At 40.6% G+C, this 27,463-nt stretch overlaps 1 protein-coding gene across 1 annotated transcript in view; it reads right to left on the bottom strand.

The window, feature by feature from the left end:
- PCNX2 (pecanex 2) overlaps nt 1-27,463 on the bottom strand; it is a 162,162-nt gene that overhangs the window by 13,639 nt on the left and 121,060 nt on the right. The window contains exons 25-28 of the mRNA XM_050893555.1: nt 26,554-26,769; nt 12,881-13,134; nt 8,337-8,570; nt 6,034-6,137 (exon numbers count right to left, since the gene is read on the bottom strand). Of these exons, the coding sequence (XP_050749512.1) occupies nt 6,034-6,137; nt 8,337-8,570; nt 12,881-13,134; nt 26,554-26,769 (808 nt within the window). The remainder of the gene's footprint in view (nt 1-6,033; nt 6,138-8,336; nt 8,571-12,880; nt 13,135-26,553; nt 26,770-27,463) is intronic.

The following is a 27,463-nucleotide window of genomic DNA, read 5'->3' as shown; positions in this document are numbered from 1 at the left end:
GTAGGGGGAAGCTCTTGTGAATTCTTAACTGATTTGCATTTATTAGTACCAAGTTACGTATTAAAACATGCCTATGTGAGACAGGCACTTACACTCAGATCTTCAAAACATTCAAGCACTGATTTCAATGGGAGTTGTTATGTGTCTTCAGGGAGCGGGTCCTGATCCCCACTGACTTTCAATCAATCATCTCCACAGTTTATAAAATGATAATATACCCAAATTCTGCTTAACAGCTAGGAAAACCCTAGAATAAACCAGTTAGGGAAAAAAAAAAAAGGTGGGTGCAGCCAGTGTGGTGAAATATGTGACTGTCATCTCCTTGGAAAAGGCTAGAAATCAGGAAGGGTCCTTTCACTTGCCCACCCACTAGACAACATCCAGCATACACAGCTGAATCCTTGCCTGGAAAAAAAAAAAACCCACTTCTGTATCTAAATATTCTTCCCAGGATGAAACTGAAAAAACTACCCTGAACTCTGCACCTGATGATGATCTGTAGTATAGTTTTTCCCCACGTAACACCCCCTGTATTTGCTCTGAAAAGTTGGCTGGGATGAAGGGAGGAGCAGGCAGGAGAGAGAACTGTTTTTTACATCATTAGAGGCTCTCAGAGCCAAATCTGAACACCAGAGCAGACAAAGAGTTTGCATTCACATCAAAGTGTCTTACAGGCATCAGCACATGCTAAACAGGCTGCTGTGAACAGCAGTATCTGCTGAAAGCAAGGCCAGGACTAGGACAGCTATGCAAACTGCAGCTGAGCATCAGCAGAGGGAGCAGAGGGAAGCACGTACAGCTCTCACTGTGCTTCGTTAGGGAAGACTCATCCATTTCTCATCCCTCTGCATAATAAGTTCTCTAACCAGCATTTTTAAGAACAAATATGACTGCTACAAGGAGCAAAGCTGTGGTGGCAGTAGTCAATTATTTTATATGTCGTATTTTCCACCAGAGAGGTCTGGAGGAGATTGCTGTATTTACAAAACCATGGACATCTTTTATTCTCCTGCCAATTGTAACGAGGCTTTTGGGTACATTCTGCCTATAATGTGACACTATCTCAAGCTATTACTTCTGTAACACACAGCCCTTAATCCACATAAGATACAGCTGTTTTTATTCTTCCCATTGTTATGCTCTCTCCCGAAGACTCTAATGAGATTATAAGGAAGCTGTAAAGCCAACAGCTTTGATCTCAGGCCTGACTCAAGGTTGTTGCTGCCTTCTTGGCCCAGTTTTAACATACCTCAATTAGTAATCTGCTGTAGTTACAGGCTCATTCAAAATATTTAGAAAACTAGTTAAGGTAAATTCACACGCCAAAGAAACGACATTAATCAGGAAGAGACATAACTACTATTTCTGGCAACATTTCTAACCCTCTGAGCTAAGAACCCAAAAAGCTGCTGTCACAACTGCGAGCTATTTTAGAACAAGACTAGTAGGTGTGTGGGAACCGTCGGCCCCTCGACAGTGCAGAAAGGAGGGGATGAAGTAGCACCACAAATACCAGAGGGAGGGCAGAGCCAAAGCAAATACTCCCTCCTACTGCACTCCTTACATTGCTCCAACAGCTGAAAATAAAAGCATTTGATGCAAGCCTGAAAACAGTACGGATGAAGACTAATGAGCTGGTGACTATATCTGTGTGTATTCTACGCACCAAAACCCATCCTCTGTCTGCAGTTTATAGACCTTTCCCAATGTTAAGTGTAGATTTATTTAAGAAATAAAGAAAAATGCATGCCTGTGAGCTGGTAATGACCTGAATGTCATAGCTCACCTGAATGAAATATTTTCAATGGTAGCCCTTCTAAATTTGATATTTTACATGATAGTGGTTGTGAGCTGAGAGTCAAACTTTTCTCCCCTGCTTCTGTTCTGCTCAGCTCTGGCAGACATAAAGCTGCGCTGTCTGCTTGAACTCCCACGAGCAATGCAGCATCACCGGCAGCACTGTGGCACCATGTCCCGTGCCCTCCACCTCTTTCCTCTCGGATGCTGGGCAGTCCAGTGTGGTGCCCAGGAGGGAAGGGGCAAGCGGGGCCAGCTGCTTCCCTGGGCTTCAGCGTGAGCAGCGGTTCCTCCAGGCAGAGCCATTCTTTGGAGTGTCCCTCTGTCCACCCTGAGTGATACCACCCAGAGGGAGCTGAGGGGACCTGAGCATCCAGGCTTGGTAGTGTTGGAAGTTATCTGATGAGGAATGCTTTATTAAGAGATTTTTATATTTTTCCAAATTTGAAACGTATACTAAACATTTATGCATTAGTAGGTCTAGTGGCTGAATAGGATTATTAAGTAATTTTTTACAAATGCACACCTAAACATATCGCTCATATTTGAATAAATGAATGGTAATGTCATGTCGTTCTTCAAACTGCATTTTGTGCAGGATGCCTCCTAATGACAGTTTAAAAGAGCATTTGATTTGCATAGCAATGTTCTGCCTTCTTAATGAATGCATTTATTGTGTAATCTAGTGTTAATGTTGGGTTTCTACTGACATTTACATGAACAGGTACACTGAACAATTATTTACATACATTATATAAGAGCATTTAGAATCTTGGTTTACACAGTGACATTCACTGATTAATAGATTAGACAAAATCATGTGTACATGACTGCAAATTGATAGTTTACATACACAATATAAACTTGAATCTCAGTTCTGTAGCGCACAGCTCAGTGTAACGTTACCTTTGCATTACTGTTTCTGCGCAGCAGTTGGATGATTGTCACTCCTCACGACACAGCAAGGGCTAGACTTAGTCCGGAGGAAGTCTCCTCCTACCTGCACAGTCACCCCAGAGAACAAAACATGGACCACAGAGCACAGATTCTTGACTAGTTTGCTCACGTTGGACATATAAGAAACTATTCATAGAAATAAGCATGAGGAAGAGAAGACTACAATGCCTATCTGGCCATTACATCTCAAACTCATCACAAAACTTCCAGGAATGTTGTACACAAGATGCTTCACAGCCAGAATTAATAGCAAGTCCTGATATGAAGTTCAAGGTCATTTCTAAGTGCCTACCAGAGTAATCTAAATAATCTAAGTTTTTGTCATCCAGCATTTGAGTGTGGCAGAGCATGTGTTAGGAGCCCCGATCTCTTACCAAGTGAGCCAGCTCCCAACAGCCGCGCATCTGCACACAGCCGGCTGTGGGACTGCCTGTTCTGACAACATCTCTGCAGAAAACTAAAACCCTCTTCAGCAACCAGTAGGCTCCAAAAGGTCCCCAAAATACCCTGACACCTTTTCAAGGGAAAGGACTGTGAAGCATCACCTAAGGAACGATTCCTCCAGCTTCTGAGGACCTGAAGTACTTCTCCCCCATCTGACTGAATGCAGACCTGCATCAGCCTGAGAACTGGGGGGGAGGACCAGCAGTATGCTCTAAATCACCCTCCGTAAGAGCTGCTGTATCTCCATCAAACACGGAGAGAGGGGAGGGAGACCTGCCTTCAGCACCTAAAGTTAATCCTCGGGAACATCGCCTGGCCTCAGCAGCGTTGCACGTGTTGGACAAAGTCTCCTTCCCTCTGGCATGCCATATAATTGTATTCCTATCAGAGTCTCGCTGACTTAACTGCTTCTTTGTGTTTAAATAAGTTGTGAAGATCTGTGTGAAGCAGTACACACAGTAAGTACGGTAAGAACTGCCCTCTGCGCTGAAGTGAATGTATATGGGGGATTTTTGTAGAGAAAGGTCTTGATGTCAGGGGGTAGTGTACGCACCTTGCTCCTTAGTTAATAATTTCTACTAAATTGTTTTTGTCAATTAAAAGAAATATATAAATTCTTCAAGACAAGAATAAACATATTTCACCAAGCTAAAGTCGTGTTTTGTAGCTGTAGCAATTTAAAACTTGAATTGTGCTACTCAGATTCCTTTTTCCCCCCAAATCTTTCTGACAGTTCAAATGTATTAAAGGTAATTTAACCAGGTGGGTAAGTGACACAGTTTTTCCACAGTGAAACTTTTCTAGGGAAAGCTTTTGTGAAGTAGCACTGAAAAAGATACTGACAGAAGCTTCCACTTAATCCCTTTTATGTCACAAAATACATTTTAAAAATACAATGATTCAATACTGCCCTGGAGCACTTGCTTAATAAAAAGAAAACCAGGACTTAATTAAAGATGTAGGATTATATAGAATAGACTCAGAAAAACAGGGATAGAACTGTGCACTGCATACAACTACTGCATTTTTTGCCTTTGTACAGACCTTTTCTCCCCAAGAAGAGCACTTTTAAGTATGGAGTGTCCACTCACCAAAAGAGAGGAACTAATTTGGTTCATTGGTGATTTTCCAGATTTTAAAGACATAATATAGCTGACTCCTGCAATTATTATTCAAATCTTTGCAGAAGACTTTGCAAATAATTATCCTCAACATTCATACTTTCCATCTTAAGCTTTAGAAAGTCTCTGATAATATTATCTCTTTGCATTAGCTACTAACCATGTAAGCCAATAAAAATAGGTGACATTGTTATTGTATCTGTACTAGTGCCAAAACATTGTAATGAAGATTTTAAGATCCAGTGGGAAGTACATGCAACGTGATGACAGTTTTAGGAAGCTTTTGTGATATTTTTGGATGCATTTCTAATATCGCTGTGACATATCTGTTGCGGGCCCAGATCAAAATCACTTTAATCTTTTCTCAAAAAAAAAAAAAAAAAAAAAAAATCATAAATGCACATCAAATTTTCTGTCATGTCCCCAAACTCTAAAATTTGGATCATCAAAAAAATAGGGCAATATTAGAAATATCAGTGACTTACTAAACATCACACTAATTTGAGTGCATAGAAATGAAGGGAGAGGAAACTCAACCCAGAAGAAAACTACTGCAGGAAGGGAATGTGCAAAGACTAGTAGAAAAGAGATTACAAAAGCCACTTTAGAGAGCAGAAAGAAGCAGCACACCAAGAAATGAGCTGAGGGCCACAAACATTTTGCATGACTGACTGAAGGAGGAAGACATAAAACCAAATGTTACCAACGTCTCAACAGATAAAAAAGCTAGAATGAATATTTAAAAGGACTGTTTTATCTTATAACACAAAATGCATTCAAAATCACACATGCTGTCTTTGTTTGCTTGTTAGTAAGACAAATCCTCTCTAAGGAGCATGTTGATAGAGGGCTAGCTAGCTTTGCTCACAGTTCTGTACCAATACAGCAAGGTCGTTTAGAAACTGTATTTACTCAACTTCTCTACTGTTACTAAACTCCTGTGAACACAGGGAGTTCAAATACATCTAATAAAAATCTAAAATTAGGTGAGAAGTTAGACTTTATTAAAATAAAGATTATTTCATTAATAAAATACCTTATCTGTAGGACAGTGTAAACGGTACTTTATAAAACCCGAACAACTCTGAACTCCTACTGAAAATCGAAGAATCCCTAATGACAATGTAAGATGAAAAGCATATTCAGAAACAATCTTAACCAAGCATATTGTAATTAACCAGACTTTCTAGGAAGAAGTGTTTTGAATAAGGTAGACTGAGAACAGACAAAGCTGTGGTCTCAAGAGATGTGAGGTTCTCCCTTCCTCAGTCGCCAGAATGAAGTGGCACAATGAACAGCAATACAGCCCTGAGGGTTGTATGTAGGACCCTTACCCACGTAAGGGTCCTACAGGACCCTTATGGATTTATTATTATTTAGCTAACTAGATGTCAGATGACTTAGCAGTTTCTTCCTCTTCTGGAGGAAGCCAGCATTCCAGTAGCCAGGCCAGGCGCGAGTGAACTCAAGCAATAACCATTGGTACCCATTCTTTCAATGCAAAATTCTGCTTTGCCCTATGAAATAAAGACTGGTATTAGTTATTTAGGCAACTACCAAAGTAAAAGATGTCCAGAAATGGGAGAAAACAAATTATTTTATGGAGGAAAGAGACTTCACCTTGATCTAATCTTCTGTTAAGATTCCACATTAAGTGAAAAAAGACAAACAGGTCTTTGCTTTAAGATGAGGAAAAAGGATTCCTATAAATTACCTGATGGCCATATTGTGAGCTGCAGTTCCCAAAGCTCTTCGACCCAGTATACACAAGGCAAAGGAAAGTGTCACTAGAGGAGAATCCTCATCGCTGTCCAGGTGCTAGAAAGTTTTAAGAATAGCATGTTATTCTAAATGCAAATACCATCTTTAAAAGCACTGCAATACTATAAATGGTAACATTCATAAAATTTGCATATAGCTGGACCTACACACAAAAACATTCTTTGCAATTAAACAGAACAAGAAGGAAGATCATTGCCATCAGAGGCTTTCTGCAAAATGCAAGCTTATTTTGCCCACTGGTTAGAATCAGAACATTTCAATCTCAGGTGGCGAGATCCCAAGGGAGGGGAGCTAGCTTTGTTGGTGGTGGATTTTTTGGTGGGGCTTTTTTTTGTTTGTTTTTTTTTCTTTTTCCCCCCAGATCTGACATTCTAAAACAGAGCAGATTCCTTATTACTGGGAGACACTGCAACTGGAGGCAGCCAAACCCCTTTTCATGGGACACAGTGCCTATGAAACCCCACCACAGATTCCAGAAGAACAATCTATTTGGAAAAGTTTGGAGGAACACACTTTTAGTGAATAACAAGATATATCTAAATTGTATACCATTGATGACACTGACCTCACATTTTAACAAGCAGTCAAAACATTTAATTTACGTTTACTAGCTCAGGAGAATTTCTTTACTGAAATTTTTGCAAAGAAAACTTTGCTATCAAGCAGGAGGAAAAAACGGAAACAACTCCTCGTGAATGTGAATCTTAGAAGGATATAGACTATTATTTCAGTCCATGCAGTGAGTAATTTCTTATAGCTTTCTTTGACTCTAAAACTGAAGCCAATTATAATGGAGAATGTAGCTCCTTCTATAAAATACATTGATTTTCAGGGCTATGTGTAGAGTGAAGCTTTTTTTACATCTCACCTCCTACATAAACTTTACCTCTATATAGTCAGTGAATTACAAAAACAGAGGTAAAAGAAAAAGACATTAAAAAAAATATAAGTATGTGTGTGTGCGCACACTAGTGTAGGCATTTGTTTGCCCTTTTAAGTCTAACTGATAAGTTTCAAGTCTATTGGGCATCCCTAAATCTATTATTCTATTTGAAAGTCTCAGCCACATAACAAGTGAAAAAATATCATTTAACAGTGGCTTTCCCTGCACCGTGCAATTCTCTGTGTATCAGAACCTGGGAGGTGAGACATGGAGATGGGAAAGAAAAGAGATTAAATATTCCCAGAGAGATTAAATATCTCCTCCTAGAGATGGTGGGGAAGGCTCAGAGGACAACTCAATGAAAACAGTATCAATATAATGATAGGCAGAGGAACTGGTGGAATGGTATTCAGGGTTAGAGACATGAGAAGGAACTGAAGTGGAGAAGAAACATTAAGATTCAGCGATGTTACGCCAGCTAAGGTCAGTGGTACCAAATGGGATGTGCACTCAGTGATCTTGAATGAAAAATGCACGAATAACAGCACACGGTGGCCAGGAAAGATACACTTCTCATTTTTTGCCATTATCAGCAATAATCAGAAAATTAAATCAAGGGAATATACTTGTTTGAAACTGTATTCTCCCTCTGGGCTATTTTGAGTATTCCATGGAAATACAGTAGTGCATTTCTGACAAATGATTGCTGACCATCAGTAATCTTAGTGGCTCAAAGCATGCGAATGCGTAGCTGTAAACCTGCCCTTGACCTTCTAGAGCTGCAAGGTAATTTCACATGGTTTTGTGGCATGGTTCACATTCGAATTATGAGCTCTCAGAGGTGACCTATACTAGCAGTGAGTTTGTTATGCACTTCCCTACCATTTGAAGACTGTACCCAAATATAGGCAAATTTTTGGAAAGGATACACAAACATCACAAATGTTTGGCAAATGTACTCAAACACTGGCAACACTGAAGGAACAGTAATGCTCTGATGACATTCCCTGAATGGAGCCTGCTCTAGCAGTACTTCTGTGAGCACTTGTTATATCCATGCTTTCTAGAGGTGATGAAATTAATGGTGTTGGAAGTGTGCACAATAAGGAATTGGTTCTGTATTCACAGACTAACGCTCCTTAAAACTCTAGGTTTTGCACAAAGGTAGTCTCCAAAACATGTTTTTTCCATTCCACAAAACATATATTTTCCTTTTATGTTAAATCTGACAGCTTAAATGAAATAAATTTTATTGTATTAATCCTGAGCAAGCAAAAGAATAACCACGCATCATTTAACTCCTATCCCAAGAAATAAAACTACTACTACTAAAAAAAAAAATGCAAGCTTACCTCCACCCTTTTTCTAGCACAGAACTGAATCCAGTCCAGATAAACACTGCAGAAACTAGCTCTTGTTATTCCTTGGAGACAGGGAACATAATCTTCATCTATGTTAATGTTAAACATTGCAAGGTCACGTTCAATATAATGCCACTTTGCATACGGCTGCAGTATCTTTTGGATGGATTCATCTTTTATCCAGTCAAGGATTTTGGGAGAACTTGCTGTAAAGTATATTATACTCTGTTGACAAAATGTGCAAACGTTAGTCACTCTATCTCTGATTAAAGCAGATATATTTTCCACAGAAGAGAATATATCAAATAGGACCACATTAACTACCTATAATGGTACACATTTTTCCTATTTTTTACTGCTTGCCATCATTGCTTCACAAAACTGTTCAAGTTAGAAAGATGATAATAATTGATATCTAAATAGCAGACAACAGAAAAAGGAGGCATATTTTTAATATCCTTCTGCCTTACAGGAAAATTAATACAAACAATAGACTACGATAAGAATACAGAGTGCCAGCATTCAAACATGTTAATTACTGAATACTAGTGGGGTTCTGGAGTCTATCGCCAAGAAAGTGACATCAATAAAAGTTTAGGAATATTTTGAAAAAACAGTAGCAGATGGTCACATGCTCAAAATAGGACTCTTTTTCCTCCATGGAGTTCCTGTTTTCTGGGGACGAAGCTTTCCTAATTCTTTAACAAAAACAGTTCCACCACGATTTAACCACAAAGGTGAGATTTGACAGACATGTACAACACAAGTCTGAAACCCCTGTTTTAATTTGCTGTTTTCTTTCTGCAATTAGTAGCATCACTATTTTTCTTATTTGTCAATGAGGCCAGTAAAGAATAATGGATTTTTTCTTACATGTCAGGTTAAGAAGCTGATAACTGATGTAACTGAGTTTGCTTTTAAAGCACTGAAGCAGGAGCAGCATTCAGCAGGAGCTCTTTTACCAAACGCAGAAATATTAGAAAGCAGCAACACTCGTATCTCATATCTGTGCCTGAGTTTCTAAGTTTAACTTCTTCTAACCACTGTGTCTGGAGCCATTAAAATAATAATAAATAAAATAACATAATAATTTTAAAAAATAATCTACCCAAACCAAATTTAAAGCATATTTTCAAAAGAATATGCAACTTAAGGAGAAGTTCCAGTGCTGCAAAGGAAAGAGGCATCAGCTGGAAAGTCCCATTATAATGTTTTATGATTATAATTTTTGTTTCAATAAAAGGTATTAATTTAGAATTGGATTCCAAAGCAAACGAGGGGCAAGTGAACATGACTGAAGATGATGTAGTTCTACTTTACCCATGCAATGGAAATATTATTAACCAAATAAATGTATAAAATGACAATATGATGGATTAAAAAGGGCAGAAGCACTACCAGCCCTTTTAAAAATCCCAGATGCCCTCCACAGTTTATCTTTCAAATTGTACAAAAATACACAAGCAAGAGGAAAATTAAGCTCCAGAGGAAAAAGACAAGTAAGACAGATACAGACTGAGGATGGGCCCTTAATTTCTTGGCATGTGAAGAACAATGCACCCTTTTAAAGAGATTCATGCAGAAACAATAGGAGCTGAAAACAGAGCACTCAGCAAGTGCAGACTTCTTGAATACTAAAAGACGTTTAAATAAGAATATATTGAGAAGAGATGGAGGAGGCACAAGGGAAAAATATCACAGTAGTTGGGCAGGAAATGATTTCAAAATATATGCAGAAGGGCTACAGGAGCTGACCCACTTTATTTGTGGAGAATAAAAATCCTTTTATAAGAAGAAATATGAGCCTTTCTAGGCTGTCAATGAAACTGCAAACGAAATAAATACATTAGGAGTAAGATGCTCAGTGCAATTCGTTGTTTAAAAGACCAATATGGTAATTATTCTTGAAGGACAGGAGAACTGAAACAAAGCATATGTTTTCTTTGTTGATCTTCAAAACGGAGTTTGCTTTTTTTATTATTCTCACTTGTGTTTACAAAGAAGCAGATTCAGCTGGGGAAAAAATCAGACTCACAATCAGACATAGAAATAGCAAAAACTTCTGCCACCTAATTAAATTCTGCTCTTAGTAGCTCTTCCTAGATATGTTTTGTGCACAAGTACATCCTCAGCTATATGGCAATTCAGAAATAATATGGTAAATATTTACAATATTGTAAGCTACAAAGAATAAACTAGAAGCACTCCAAATGCTCAGTGCAACGAAAGTGCAGTTGCTGCTGAAACTGAAGCATAAGTGTTTTCTGAGTTTGTGATTTATGTGACCTGAATCCTGTATTAACTAGAGTTCTTCTTACAATTAGTTTCCTACATCATTAAAAAGAAAGTGTTAGGGCTTTAAAATGTTCACAGTGAAATTGTGCAGGGTCTTTACAGCTCAAGATTCCCCCATAAGAAAGAGCTGGGGAAGGAATGAATTCTCACCTCCGTTTCTGATATTGTTTATCTGGAGGCAAGTAGTAAATAAACAGGATGAAAGCTGATCTGACACATAATATAATCTTCTCACCTTCTGAGGCTGTACTAAGGATTTTACCAAATCTTATCAAAGCTCCTGTTTATGGAAGAGACTAATAGCTTGAAGAACAGGAGAAGAAAATCTCCATATAGGTTTCTTTTGGGAAGTGTCATTCTAAAGAAGGGATCTCCTGAGCGCGCTCTCCCTTTGCTGAAGGGAGCCCCAGCCCAGGCTAATATCGAAGCTGCCAAGAGGTTATTACTATCTTCTGTTCATCCTTCCCTAAGAAGAGAAGTAGATTAAAGGACTGACACCTTTCTGAGAATGAAGATCTGTCAATGCAGTGTTATAGTACTAGCTCAACTAAATCCAACCAAAAGAGATTTGATTTTCACACCTTCAAAGCCATAGGTGGTGGACATAACAAAATCTGTGTACAGTGAAGATGGAGCCACATCAGGTACTGAGCATACCTCAGCAGCGTGGAGATTGTTTAACCCACCTCCCTTTTACTAAGAACAGGATCAATTAACCACACCCGTATCATATGGGACAAAAGTTTGTCTGAGCCATCTTACCTATGTCAGCTGCTTCTCAGGTATGTCCAGAACCAGAAGTCCGAAACTACCTTTCAGTTAAGTTTTACTTCCCATGTGATGAACCTCACACTTTCCACAAGCCCTCTACATATTAGTTGACTTAAAGGCACTGAAAAAGTTCCAGTTTACAAAGCACAATTCTTCACTGCTTTAAACTAATAAACTGCTGATTTGATTGCAGCTTAGACTGGGATTTTTTTCAGTCTCGTTCGCCATCAAAAGCTGAGTCATATATCACCTTGCATCAGTTTATATTCAGGTTATTCAAGTTACCTTTTAAAGTAAAGCGAAGCAATTGTAGCAACATATTCATTTCAGTTTAAAGAAGGGTTTTTTTTTTAGTTTAGATACATTGCTTAAAACCAATTTAATTTATAGCCACAAAACCCACTTCTAAAATGAAAAAAGCATGCTCACATGCAGTTTTGTTTCTAATTAATTAATTAAACAAAGCAGGTTGGTTACCAGGCCCTACTGCCTGTAAAATTATTTATGAAATCCCACGCTGCATTTTACAAAGTAATCGACTGCATGATCAAAGCAGCTTTGTGAAGGAACGGTCTTGTTTTTACTGCACTGGCTCACTTGCAAAAAGAGGTGATTAATTTATTTACAACAGGTCTCTCTCTAAGGTTGACAGGATTTTTACAATTGCAGAGATGTAAGTAGGAAGGAGATGTCAGGGATGGTTGGGAGCTTTAGTGACTGACTTCATGGCAGTACCAGTAGCATAGGAGGCAGCATTTGGCTCTTGTTGTTTCAGTAGAAGACAATAAAGCCCAGCAATTTCTTCATTTGCTGGACTGGAAACCGTTTGGCAGAGGATGAAGATGTCTTGCTAGACTATAAGGTTCAATTCTTTTGACAAATTAATATCTGTGTGGTCATTGTGATCTTAATAACAGTGCAAATATAGAAGTGATGTAAATGAACTGCTGTTTAATCAGTGGAATAAAACAACTTCAAATGTGTTGTGGTATATATGTAAAATAGCAGGTAAGAATGGGTTTTGCACTACTAAAAAAGTACATTTGAGAAACAGCTCTTCAGAGATTTCCCAAGAACTTTATGCTTGTTGATCTTTTTTTTTTTTTTGCCAGAAAAAACAGTGGAAAGGCCAAGTCAAGAAGAAATAACAAACTGTCAGTGAAGTTTTGCTTTGTAAGAATGCTTCCTCTAACTTTATTGCTATGGGATGTTAACTCACCTTCTTGATTTCTGCTTAAGCATGCCTGCGATTTTCTGTACTAACTGTAAGTATAAGTGGTCAGAATCAAATGTAGCAAAGGGGAGATATGAATTAATTATCCCTATCTAACATCAAGTCAGTCTTACTGAGGGTAGCGCAAATGAATGAAGCCAAACACTTCAAACGCTTTTTCTTCTATAGACAGCCAGCATTCTTTCTATTTGACAAACCTGCCTAGGAATAAAGTACACTTTACCAAAGAGTTTACCTTTATATAGTATCTGATAAGTATTCTCCGCAGATCAAACACTTGCAGCATTGTTGCAGCGTTGTTATCAATGATGCTATATCCTTCCAGGATGTACTGGGTTCGCGTTATTTCCCATGTCAGCCATCGGAGGTTAAAGGCTGCATTACATGATAACAAGTGAGGCAAGTGCCCGGGCTTACAACAGCAGCAGCCTTCATTGTCTTCGTCTCCTTCTGTAATAGCTTCCACTTCTCTCTGCTGGCAATATGTCCCTTGGCAGTGAGAAAAAGAGAGTATGCTGCCAGTTATTGGGGCAGGAGGAAACAAAGGACTTCTTCCAAGCTGAAAAAGTATGATTGAAGGCTTACGCACTTAGCAAAAATCTAATAGAAAAAGCTACGGCAACAAATTAGATGTGCCAATTGATCCATGCGCAGTAGCAAACAAAGACCTGTACATTATTTATCTACTAGCACCTATAAAAGCCAGAGGGGCCTGATCTAATGTTCTAGGCGTTTGGTTCTGAGCTGAGCTAAACTACAGACCACAGCTTCTGCGTTAATAAAAACTCATCAGGAAGCAACAATAAAGAGTCTCGCTCCATCAGGCACATTAAGCAAATTGATCCAAGTCTCAGTCTGCTTCTTCAAATAACATACAGGATGCAAACAAAGATTTTATAGTGTGTCAGAGCACTTGTAAAATCCGGGTTTTAGCAAACTATCTTGGAAAGCAGGTTCCAAAATTAACATCCACCGGGTTGTTTTCTCTCCCACCGGAGTAAAAGCTACTCCAGATCAAACATCTCTAATGAATAGCACTAGTAGCAGTACAGGGCAGAACAGCTTTCTAATTAGCCTCTTACATAGGCTTTAGATCAAAATAGAGTAAATCTGTCTGAAAAAGAGATGTTAACTCAAAAAGAAGTCACGAGGCAGATGCAGAAACAATAATGTATCTGCTCTGCAGACTCTGCATTTCTGGCCTGTGCTGTGCACACTAGATGGTCAAGCTGAGCCCTTCGGGATTTGGAATCTAAGAACGTGGTTTCTACACCACGTAGGGCACTACAAATCAAAACCGACGTGGACACCCATGTGCTCCCCACACTGTTCTCAAAATAGATGAGTTCTATGTTCTTAATGAATGGATCTTTTCAAAATTTACTCTCTGCGGGCTGTTGCAGAACTTACTCTCCACTGAATTTGTACACAAACCATCTTTCAAGGCCATCTCCTATGATGCAAGTTACACATGTCTCGCATGGGCCTTCCACCAAAGGTTCAGTATCACCCCGCAAGAGAGGTGGCTCCATCAGCTTCCAAACTGTCTCGACAGGAGAGGAAGGTGCTAGACACTGCACTGCAGTTCCACAGCTATGAACCCCCCCGTCAAGACCAACAGACCTGTTCCGTTGTGTCACCATAAACGGGAGAAGAATTTGGCTATGTTATTCGTTCCTGGCCTGAACGTTGGACCAGGAAAGAATACAGTGTCAGCTCCAATCCCCTGCAGTTTGCCAGCACTCCAAAAGAGAGCCTGGAGCAAGGCAGCACCCCAAAGGCCTTTCTGTGGAGCGTCATGACAGTTGCTGTGCCCTCGACTGTCTATCCCAGTCCCATCACAACTCTCTGGTCAACAGCCTGTGGACTTTAGTTTGCACCAATAGAAGTAGCACCCAGAATATTCCTTTCTCCGCACTAAGAAAAGCCTTTCAAAACATAACAAAATATGTTAAAGTATTGGTTATCACCTTCTCTTTTTTGCCTGTACACCTTCTAAAATGTATCCAGCAAGCAAAAACATACAAGAAAAAAGAAGAATAGAAAGATCTGAAGGAAACACGTGAGAAAAAACAGGATTGTAGCCCTAAGAGATAAGGGGAAAAAAGATCCAGTATATTCCAGTGTTCTCCGTTCAGTTTTCTACAAGTGAAAATTTACACTGTGTACCCAGTATTGTTTACACACTGATATGTATTCCTCCTTGGACTTCAGGGATATACAATCTGACAAATTATTAAATGTCTTCAAGTCACCCAAATATAAACATCTTTCCTTTCAAGACTGCCACAAAGTACAAAACATGACCTATCAAGCTGACATTTCCAGCTGGACTGGACATGAACTGGACTGCTTCTGCTTCATATTTCACAGATTTCTACATGAATTAACACTTATTGCTCAACAGCAAAAAAGCAGCAACTGCTCTGGGTCAGTGGATGCTTGTCTGAAGTCAAGTCAAAAGACATCGTACTCAAACTGAAGTAGGGAAAGGCATATTCCTTTGTACATACCTCAAAAAGAGTAAAATACTCCATGCTGGTGCTGTTACTATTGCTGTTATGTTTATTTTTGAAAGCTTAAAGGTCTCTCAGTATTAAACTGAATTTAAGAGAAGATACAGCTTCATCCCAGGTGCTAAATTAAGTATTGCCAAATGTTTATAAGGGATGAAAAATACAAGCCTAATAAACAACTGCCACTGATCCTCTTACAACTAAGGGAATTAAAGATGGCTTTGCTCAGTGTATGTAACTCTATTCTTAATTTTTTTTTTTTTCCCCTTTGGTATGGAAATATCACTTTTCATTCCTATGGAATGCTGGCTGTTTCTATGTGCTTTCTGTATTATCTCTGTTAATAAATACTAAATATTATTACTGCAGATTCTGTAATTACGAGTTTTCTTAAGCCATATATTTTGTAAAATATGGGGCCTAAAGAGGCTGGCAAGGCAAATAATAGGCGAATTTAAGAGACCCTCAATGTTTGAGGGAAGCTGTCATCACATGCATAACAAACTGAAGAAGATGCCAGAAGAATTATCTGCATTCTCAGCTAATTCAACAGGTAAAAATGTCTCCAAGTCGTCTTTGCTGGTAATTTTACTCAACTAAAGTTAAAATTATACTGCAGTGGGTACAATCAACATTGAACTCGGGGAGCGAGAGACATTCTAACTGGGACCGTGTTATTACAAAAGCTCTGGGAACCAAGCAAAGGAGCTCATGCGGTCATTTTGCAGATTTATTCCAAAGAATGAAATCAGGGCTGTGCTCTTCAACATCTGGCAAACATGCACTTGCTTAACAAAAGCTGTTTGATGGACTTGGGTACTACCACCTTGGGGATTTGGTGTCTTGACTGCCTGCAGAGGCTCTGGAGTATCCCCGTTCAGTTTAAAGGTGTAATCTGAGCCATGGCCAGTGCTCCGACAAAACACCAAATCCCTATTCCTATCACCATGCTGCTGATTAGTATTTCCAAATGACATCTAGTAAAAGGACTCAAGTCTGCAAAGACAAAATGCAGGCTTGATGCTCAAGTACATGTTGGTTCCCTCCCAGTTCTTGCAGTCAGTTCTAGAAAGACTGCCAGTAATTTTCTCTCATCTTTAATTGAGCCTTACTTTAATCCGTAATGCACTGGCTGGACTTCAATGCCACAGATTTGCATGTTACTCAGAAATTTCATTTTACCAGTGCCTACATCAATCCTTTTTGGTTCATTACTCTAGGCACTGGTACTGCAGAAACTAAGAGCATGTGCTCAGCTTTATACATTGAGCCAAAAGGGCCAAGTCACAGTAAATGAAGTTAAGCATTTCTGTACATCTTTTACAGAAGGGTGACCCTAAACTTTTGTGTATATGTTACAAGCTGATGATTTAAATGACAATTTTTATATTGCTTCTCAAAAAGTTATCAAGTTCAAGCAACTCAGAGAGAATTATTCATAAAATCAAAGAGCAGGGAGCAGAACGTGCACTTCAGTTCTGCAATATAATTAAGTGTAGTACCATTAAATATTAAAATACAGGAAAATGTTTTCACTGGTAATTAGTCATCTTAAAATCTGAGGGAAAATATTATTTTACATTTCTTTTTGCAGTAGAAAGAAAATGAGCTCTCGCGCTTCACTCAAGCTTAGACTTTCATTGTGACCCTTCCTAGTATAGATGAGACCGATTCGTTTGTAAGATATCTAACACTGGATGGTTGCCAAAAATCCATCAATGCAAAAACATGTGCCAGCTGAACAAAGCAAGGTCAATCTATGCGAGCTCAGGAGAAAACCAGGGTGAGAACCTGGAGCTATTTCTATTTTCCTGACGCATCAGGATTTGAGGACTGACTTGTGCTCTGCCAGAATGATCTGACCTAAATGGAAATGAGAAAATTGAAACTGAAGACTGTAATCTTGCTTCAACAGGATACATAAAATACATCTAAATTAATGACCACCTAGCCTTCTAGAATTTAAGGCTGAATCAGTGTGCTTTTGAATTCAATTTTGAAAACTCAGTGAGTGAAAAGAAAAGCATTTTTCAGTTCTGAAGGGCCAGAAAGAAAATCTCGTAACACAATCACATATTTCTAGAAGCAGTTTTAATTTCCATAAAACACTTCAGTTTAAAAACACATCTAGAATTGGGACTAATTATTGTGGCTGAAGGTAGTGATAGCTTGAGCACTAAGGATTGCTGACATATAATAAGCAACTAGAGTGCAAATGTACGTAGAAAGGGCTCATAGGGCTCATGCACTAACCCCAACCCACAGACGTTAAGATGATCATAAATCATTCTCCTGCACTAGGCACTTCAAGCTTTAAACTCTGTGACCCCAACAACCAGTTTTGGACTAGGGGATTTAACTAAGTGTTAAGTCTGAGAGATGGAGCTGAATAGGGAGAAGGGAGCCACGAAGATGGACTGGCGCCCAAGGTAACTCCTTTTGTAGGCCATGCAGAGGTCTCTTCATCAACAACTCCACAAAAATGCCTGGTTGCTCACCATTTGTTTGGCAAAATCATGCACACGAATATTTTACAAATAAATGCATTACACTGGAAGTATCTGACTCTGCTCCACCAAGCTCTACTGCAAATCTGAGTATTTCCAAATTCTGATGGATAAGGCTCAAGATAGCAGCTTAATAAGCAGCAAGTTATCACCCAAAGGAAGCACAAAGAGCATAATTACAGCCATTGAAAAGCCATCCTCTCCTGAAACAAGCATTGTGTGTAGCTCCAGAAACAGAGAAAAACAAATACTTCAAAAAGGAATGAACTGAGCTCCCAGATGGAAACTCATGAATGTCAGAACTGGACACATTCTGGAAACCAGCAACTGTTTTGGCTCCCTCCTGCTCTTTTCCTTGTGGAATTGGGATTAAGAACAGTAATGCACATGGAAAATAAGGAGGTGATTGCTGACAGCCAACATGGCTTCACCAAGGGCAAATCATGCCTGACAAATGTGGTGGCCTTCTACGATGGGGTTACAGTGTGGGTGGATAAGGGAAGAGCAACTGACGTCATCTACCTGGACTTCTGCAAAGCATTTGACACTGTCCCGCGTGACATCCTTGTCTCCAGATTGGAGAGACATGGATTCGACAGATGGACCACTCAGTGGATAAGGAATTGGCTGGATGGTCGCAGTCAAAGAGTTGCGGTCAATGGCTCGATATCCAAGTGGAGAGCAGTGACGAGTGGCATTCCTCAGGGGTCGGTATTGGGACCGGCGCTGTTTAACATCTTTGTCTGTGACACAGACACTGGGATTGAGTGCACCCTCAGCAAGGTCGCCGACGACACCAAGCTGCGTGGTGCGGTCGACACGCTGGAGGGAAGGGATGCCACCCAGAGGGACCTTGACAGGCTTGAGAGGTGGGCCTGTGCAAACCTCATGAAGTTCAACAAGGCCAAGTGCAAGGTTCTGCACATGGGTCGGGGCAATCCCAAGCACAAATACAGGCTGGGCGGAGAATGGATTGAGAGCAGCCCTGCAGAGAAGGACTTGGGGTTATTAGTGGATGAAAAACTGAATATGAGCCAGCAATGTGCGCCCGCAGCCTAGAAAGCCAAACACATCCTGGGCTGCATCAAAAGAAGTGTGACCAGCAGGTCGAGGGAGGTGATTCTCCCCCTCTACTCCACTCTTGTGAGACCCCACCTGGAATATTGTGTTCAACTCTGGGGCCCCCAGAGTAGGAAAGACATGGACCTGTTGGAGCAGGTCCAGAGGAGGGCCACGAAGATGATCAGGGGGCTGGAGCACCTCCCCTGTGAGGACAGGCTGAAAGAGTTGAGGTTGTTTAGCCTGGAGAAGAGAAGGCTCTGGGGAGACCTTATAGCGGCCTTCCAGTACCTCAAGGAGGCCTACAGGAAAGATGGAGAGGGACTCTTTATCAGGGCCTGTAGTAATAGGACACGGGGTAATGGTTTTAAACTGAAAGAGGGTACATTTAGATTAGATATTAGGAAGAAGTTCTTCACTGTGAGGGTGGTGAGACACTGGAACAGGTTGCCCAGAGACGTGGATGTCCCCTCCCTGGAAGTGCTCAAGGCCAGGCTGGATGGGGCTTTGACCAACCTGGTCTAGTGGAAGGTGTCCCTGCCCATGGCAGGGGGGTTGGAACTAGATGATCTTCAAGGTCCCTTCCAACCCAAACCACTCTATGATTCTAATTTACAGGCTCTGATAGTCTCAGGCTGTTTCAAAGAAAAATCTCAGGACTTAAAAGACAATATCAATTTCTCAAACATCAAAGCTATTAGTTATAAAACTGTGGTTTGGTTTTCAGCTGCTTCAGGTGCTTGTATGCCTGTATGTCTGGTTTTCAAACCAGATCAGTTGGGTCTAATAACAGGCATCCCCTCTCCTCAGAAACCTTTCCTTTTCTTGGTCCACAGAGACACATTATGGAAGCCCATAAGGATGCTAGTTGTTAAACTTTCAGCTACCAAATACCACAAAACCCTCTCATTTCACCTCTTTTGGAGTGCAATGCAAGACACAATATTTTGTTTCTGGCAAAGACATTTTCTCAATAAAAAGGTTGCAGTGCAACTAACAACATTTTCCCTCCTTCCAGAAGTCTTCTCCAGTGCACCCATATATACATATAAAATTGTGGAAGGGAGGAAAGGGAAAAAAGATATCAAATATTTATTCTAGTGTGTGTTACAGAAACTATTCTAAGCCTATTTGAAATTCATAGATGGCTTCCACTGCTGGAGCATTATTGTACATCTAGAAAGACTCGTACATCACAGATTTCCTGCATTCAACATGAAGTATCCTCTTCCCTGTTTCATGCCATTCTTCCCAATGAAATCACCAAGATTAAAGAAACCCCTTTGCATCCTTTCTGTTCATGCCTCTAATATTTCTGAGCATTGTGTCTCTCAGCCTTTGTTCTTTCCCACAAACAATGTACCTTTGGTTTTTAACCAAAGATATGTGTTAAAAATGGCTGCTTTTCTCTGAACTCCTTGTAATTTATCAATACCTTTAGATGGTCTGGTGCATACACTGAACATACTTCAAGTGTGGTCTCAGGAAAGACATGAAGGTGGGCACTTTTATTTCCCAACAGCAAGAAGTGATTTGTAAAAGCAAAAAGTGAAAGTTGCAACCACTCTCTAAATAAAGAATGATTCTTGCTAGTGCTACAGAGCCTTCAGACACAAAAATCAAACACCAATAAATATTCCTTATGCTGGTAATGTACTTGCTACTGTAATAAAACTATGCAGTGTTCACATACACTGCAGAAATGAGTAACTGTCCTTATTGCTTAGACATCATTACTGTGCCTACAGCATATACCCGAAACTGGCTGCGTTCATACACCATTTTGCGTGGGAAATAAGCTAGATAACACAGAGAAAGCCCCACAGGCAATCCCATCCTCCTGTCACAGCTGCCTTCCACTATGTACAATTACATCTGTGTCTGCTCTGCGCTTCTTTCCTTGATTCATCTAATGAAGTTCCAAGTGAAGCATGAATATTGCACGTGCAACATGCAGTTACAAAAAAATCACAGCAGAGATTTAGAAGTTAATTACATGACTGAAGAATACCAGGCATGAGTTAGAAGACAGCTCCTCAAGATTTCAGCATCACCATCCATAAGTAATTTCTGCACACGTAACTCCTAACTGGATATTCTCCAAAAGACATTTTGCAGAGGCACAGACTAAACAGGAAAATATTTTAAGTCTTCCTTGTTCTACAGGGAACTCACGGGAGCTAGATATTTTGACATTCTTTCTGCTTGGTCCCTGATTGTGGGTTTTCCCCTGTCTCTTCCTTTCAAATTAAATGATACATTATGTATTTCTTCTGGCAGGCTGCTTTTAGCATACCACTGTGGTCTAACACAGACAGCAGAGTTAAGTTACCGAAGGGCTTGATTCCCCCACACCAACGTGCAGCTACCTGAAAGTTTTCACCTAGCCTGAGCTCATTACTACCCTCTCTTCGTTTTCGGTAAAGGAGGAGTTGGGCATCTCCTCTCAATGCCTAGAGGTATTGAGCCTCTCCCCTGCTTTACACACAGGATGAATGACACGATGGAGGCACATCCCCTCTCTGTCCATAGAAAGGGAGAGTGAAGAACTAATTCATACAAGGTGCTTAATTTGAACAGGACTAAAGATGGACGAGAGGAATCCCAGCTTTGCTGACTCTCTTCTTTCAGTCTGCTCAGTCTGTACCTTCTTACCCTGCCTGTAGGGGTTTGGTTGGTTCCTGTTTTTTTCATTTAAAAGCTGAGCCAAATGCTTCTATTACATACAGTTAGAAAGGCATCTGGATCAGTCATTTATAATGCCAACTCTCAATTAGGCTGGACTGCAAACTGGGGAGGCAGCACCTCCTGCCTCCAGTACACTTCAATTCAGAAGACTCTATGACTTCTTCTTCAGGCACTACTGTGGCAGTATCACCAGCACAGCTTTTCAGCTACCACAATGAGAAACACCCATAGGAAAATCCAGAGCTCCACAATGCAAATATTGCTTTTGGTTCACTCATAAACAGACAACAGCCACAAACACAGAGAATACTGTTGTGATTCACTCATTTCCAAAGCAAACATAGACTTCCTATTTAAGGAACAGCAGATTTTTAGGGCCCTCAATTAAAATTATTTGTTTGAAATTGAAGTCAAGCAGCCAAAGCTCAGAAATTACAGATTTCAAGTTCCTCTTCTAGCCCTTTTTTCCCCTCCTTGTGGGAAATCATTCTGTACAATGAAAGGAATCGGGGTCCTATGTGAAAAACAGTACATGACCAGACAACTAAAAATAGGAATGTAAGATGCCCAAAGCAGAGGAAACGAGCCCAGTGCTTAACAACTGTCTTCTGACTTCGTAAACCACCAAGTTCTTCCAGGGCGGTTGCACACACTCTTCCCACTTACGCAGAAAAAAATACTGCTCTATTCAGTTGTACCCCACACCCGCCGTTTGCAAGATTTGAAATGGGGAAGATCGTGCCTAGTCCGTGTAGGAGATGGCTCTTGGTGCTGCTTGGGGGCAGCCCGCCCTAACTTGTTGCCCCTGCAGGCAGCGATCCCGCTCAAAGGAAGGAGCAAAGAAAACCTTCCAAGGAAGAGTTTCAGCTCAGTCTCAGCTTTCACAGAACTTCCTTGGGCCGTCCCCTTACACAGCTTCTGCCTTCAGGTCAGCCCTTCTGGCTCCTTTGACTCAGACTCAGTGCCCCGGTGTCTGTGCACCCTTGCGTAACCCCTACGGCCCCACCAGAGCAGCCCGGCTCCTTGTTGACACAAGGATAAAACCTGTTACAGGAAGGGCATGGTACTGCAGCATAGTTTATCTAAAGCACAACAGCCCTCATGGGTCACCTGGAGACACAAGCAACCCTCTGGTGTCAGCACACCACCTCAGCAAGTCTCCACTGGGCACACAGCAGACTATCTGCCCATGCTTTGGAGTCCATGAAGCTTTTGTTACAGTCTGTGTCAGGCAGAACCATCTTATCTGGCTTGTGCCTGGTTCCCCTCTGGGCTCCTCTGTTCCTCCTACTCCATCCTTAAGCAGGCTTGTAATTCATATGGTTTCTCTGGCACCCATTCTGCACGGTCCAGTGGGGTTCAGCTCTCACATGGCATGTCAAATGCTACATGTTTGAGCTGTTCTTTCCTCAGGTATGTTCCTTTATTCAATCCTACACGGCTTCTCTGTTCCAGGCCAAACAACGTAATAACAATACTCACACACTCCTAGTTTCTCTTCCCATAACATCTCCTCTACCCAGAGAAAATATTCTGAAAGCTGGAGAAACCTTCCTTGCATACCATGTCCATGAGGACACAAACTAACTACACACTTTCTCTTATTCTTGGAATAGCATCATCCAGTGGGTTCAGAGAAGAGAACAGGGGGAGTCCATTTCCCTCCCATTTCCATCCTTTTCCTCTCCTTCTAGTATTGGGGAGTCTCTTCCCTCAGTGACACTCTGAGGTTGAGGAGGAATAGGGGACTGGATTTGTACTGAAGATGAGATAATCTAGGTGAGATTCCCATTCCCATTTTCCCACTCCTCTCCTCCTCCTCCAGTAACTTGTCTGTGCTTTCCCATTTCACGGTTTGCTGCCGCTCTCCTGGTCCAGGTCTTTTGAACACTCAGGTAAGGGTGCTGCTTTGCAGGCTGCCAGCCTCCTCCTGAAGAGCGTGAGAGAGACTGGGAAAGGGGATGTTCGTGATGAGAACTTAGCTGGCTCTAAATGGCAACCCGTGAAACACGAGAGGCTACAGGGCTCAGCCCCAGCTGAATTTAAGACCTGTTGCAGCCAGCAGACGTGTTGGATCTATTCACGAAGCGAACCAGCTACAGTACTAACACTGAACAGTGTTAGGCAATTGTGCTGGTTTTGGCTGGGATAGAGTTAATTTTCTTCACAGTAGTTAGTATGGGGCTCTGTTTTGGATTTGTGCTGAAAACAGTGTTGATAACACAGGGATGTTTTCCTTATTGCTGAGCAGTGCTTACACAGAGTTAAGGCCTTTTCTGTTCCTCACACCGCCCCATCAGCGAGTAGGCTGGGGGTGCACAAGAAGTTGGGAGGGGACACAGCCGGGACAGCTGACCAAAGGGATATTCCATACCATATGATGTCATGCTCAACATATAAAGCTGGGGGAAGAAGAGGGAAGGCAGGGACGACCGGAGTGATGGTGTTTGTCTTCCCAAGTCACCGTTATGCGTGATGGAGCCCTGCTTTCCTGGAGATGGCTGAACACCTGCCTGCCGATGGGAAGTGGTGAATGAATTCCTTGCTTTGCTTTGCTTGCATGTGCAGCTTTTGCTTTACCTCTTAAACTGTCTTTATCTCAACCCACGAGTTTTCTCACTTTTACTCTTCTGATTCTCTCCCCCATCCCACCAGGGGGGAGTGAGCGAGCGGCTGTGTGGTGCTTAGTTGCTGGCTGGGGTTAAACTACGACAGCAATCTGCATGGACAGGTCAATTTTCAGACCCATTTAGTTACTTAAACTGTGATTTTAGGGAATACAGAGATGCCTTGACAGGTGGCACACTGCAATTTTTAAGCTTTGCTCTCAGATCCAAATGCAAAATGGCACTCGCCTGGTAATGAACCATCCTGGCTCAAAGTCAAACAAAACCTTCCCAAACCACTTTGCAACAAAACTATCCAGTTGTTCACCATTCAACTTCCAGTTCATTACGCCCGTCTGCTAGGCCCCTGATCTTTTTATCCAGCTAGCACATGGTTTGAGGATCCTCTCATATTTTTTCATCTCTGTTTCCAAGATTTACTTTTCTTGAACTGCCTGGGGATGGTGATGATGGAGAGGGACCCAGCAGTAGGTGGCAACTGCATAAAGGAAAAACAACACTCACAAAACTCATGTAATTTAAGCATGAAAGTGAGATTTCTTTCTTCTGTTTGTTTCAAATCCTACAGTGAACTATTTTAACACAAAAGGATGATCAGCAAAGACAATTTTCTGAAATTAGAATGCAAGTTAATGGAAATGTACATGGTCCTGCTTACTCTAAAGCCCAACAGATCTGAACAAAATGTCAACATTGTCCAAGATATGCCTCCTCTTTAACATACATAAATCCCTCCTGGAAGTCACTTTTCTTTTCAGATCTGCAGAAATGAATGAACTATTTTTTGACTTCACAGAGTTTCCATAAAGAATTATAACTGTGAGCAACCTAAGAGGAACCAAAAATGACAGGCTGACTACTGTCTTAAAAAAAAAAAAAAAAAAAAAGCAATTATCTCAGAGATTTACCAGCCTGTGAAACCAGTAGTACCGTAACTAAGAGATTTGAACTGCCTCAGTATTTAACTGTTCTTGCAGAACAACATAAATCTGCATTTGTCTGTCCTGGATTTGAAAGAAGTAATAGCAAATTCCAAATCTACCCAAAAAAAGCTTTCCACCTGTGGACTCTATAGGGTACTTAACCTCAGTACCTATCTCCAACACAGCAGCACCACTGCTTACCTTGGGGGCACACAAGGAGAAGATAATACTTGCACAGATGTCTCTGAAGTTGAAGAAAGCCACAAAGCCACACATACATCATCATCATCATGAACAACAAGTAATTATAAGGCTGATAAACAAATTCTTTCTCTTCCTTTCCAGTTGCTTTTTCTTACAATTTGCCTTTGTACTGAATAGGTATCTCTTCAGGTACTACAATACCAAGCTGTTTCAGGTATTTACTGTTTTCTACGTAACTTTTCTTAAGATACAGGAGTGTTATCTTTGTCCCCACCATACAGGAAGGAAAGTGAACATCAAGCATTTACCACAACCTGTTCCAACATCCTACAGGGAGTCTGTCACAGAGTCGAGACTTGAGCCCACACATGTTATTTCCTAGTCTAATCCTCCCACACCTAAGCGCATTTGAAAAGCCAGTCTGTCTCCTATTTTCTCATACTCAACCTTGTTGAAAAGTTGCCTTGATTATACACTCCTTTACACACTGCCCACTAGATGCTCCGCCCTTGAGCCTGGGAAGCTGTTTATTCTGGGATTTCAAAACTCCCATCACGTGCAATTGCAAAGTGATATCTTTGAAAAGTTACAAACCCAAACAACAAACACAGGCAGCCAACGTGTAGCATGAGCAAAATTTAAAAGCTGTTTAAAAGTTTTGTGGTTTTACTTTCATTTTTCTTCCTACTCTAGGGACAACAACAGACAAAAGGACAGGAGTGTGACACTATGAGCAACAGGCCTCACAAAAGCCATACCACCGAGGAAGGGGATGCAATTGCCATTCCTTACAGAGGAGTGTCCTGACAGAGGAATATACTGAACAGGAAGAAAGTGAGGTCCCTTCTTCAACTGAAGCCAGCACTTCCTAAATAAGAGAAATACGAAGCCCTGATCGACTTGCTTCTCCTCTCCTGTTCTACTGTGACGGAGACCATCTTGGCACTGGCACCTTGCATGATCTGACATAGGATATTTTCCGTGGGAGGAGTCTTATGATATTTGGGGTTTTTTCAAAGACAAGTTTTTGGGGATTGAACAATTTTAAGAACAACTTTGGTTTTCATGGAGAGAAAGAAATAATCTGAAAATATAACTAAGCATAACCTAAAAGATCTGTGAACCAAGCAAATAACTCAACATGCCTTCTTTCTGAAAGTCTTATGATACTGCAGAACATGACCCCAAATTTCTTAACATCTAGGTTTCAAAACATTGTCATTCAAATAATGATACAAAGAAGTACACACAGACAAATATCTGTAAAAAGAGAGAGAAAACGGTCCTTAAACTCTATGTCCTACTATAGAGTTGTGATAGATTAAAAAGCCAGACAGAGTTTGTTGCTGGTTTTTTTGTTATTTAAATCATCAGGGATCCTTACCTCGAAATTCCAGCCCTCTGAGCTGAAAGGTGACAAGGCCATTTCCAATTTCGATCAAGTGCACAAAGGCATTTAAATAATCCGATGCCAGAATAAAACAGTCTCCTGTGTTGTAGTTTCCCCAGCGGCCCAGAATCAAATCTCCACAAAGAGACTCCTGCAGAGATCTTGTCAAATGCTCATAAAAAATGGAGTTGAGATTATTGTCATCATTTCCTACAACCAGAGCAGCACACATTTGTAAAGAATAAAATCTATAATACACTAAGCCATTCTGCATAAAATCCCATGTTTTTTTTATTCCTGCATAAAGCTTCTTCCTCTAGCTGGATAACATCTTCCTGATACTTTATACAATCTACATTGCCTAGGTGGTTTTTAGCCCTTCAGAGAATCAGGCCTGAAATTTTTGTTTAATATGAACAATATTGTAAATAGAACGTCAAATTAGTGATAACACATATTTCAGACTGAATGAAATCACCTCCGTGTTTTACAACAGCAGGAACTTTTTGGCTCCACTGAAAGTCTCTGCAATGCTAAGTTAATGTCTACATATTGTTTTTAAGAAACCAGAAATCATGATTATTTCAGTACATAAGCTTAAGTCTGAATATTATTTCTGAGATTTTTAAAGAATTCGGTCACACGGCTTCCAGTAATTTTGTTGGGATTTTTTCCTTTTAGTTCTCCAGGAATTTTTCAAGGTTTTGTCCATGAAGTATCTGTTGGTACTTAAGATGAGGATACATATTTTAGAAGAGATCACTTAGTATATTGAGAAAGAATGAAACAAGGTTCATTCACCACTAGAATTGCTACCACTTCTTTAAAAATAGTAGCTGTCAAATTACACATTGCTTAGACCAATTGTCCAGGTGAAAAACACCCCATCACAGGCTAGAAGTGT

The sequence above is a fragment of the Gymnogyps californianus genome, chromosome 3 (assembly GCF_018139145.2).
Source record: "Gymnogyps californianus isolate 813 chromosome 3, ASM1813914v2, whole genome shotgun sequence".
NCBI classification, from domain to species: Eukaryota; Metazoa; Chordata; class Aves; order Accipitriformes; family Cathartidae; genus Gymnogyps; species Gymnogyps californianus.
The sequence above is the reverse complement of the archived record's forward strand: the minus strand, read 5'-3'. Positions and strand labels throughout refer to the sequence as shown.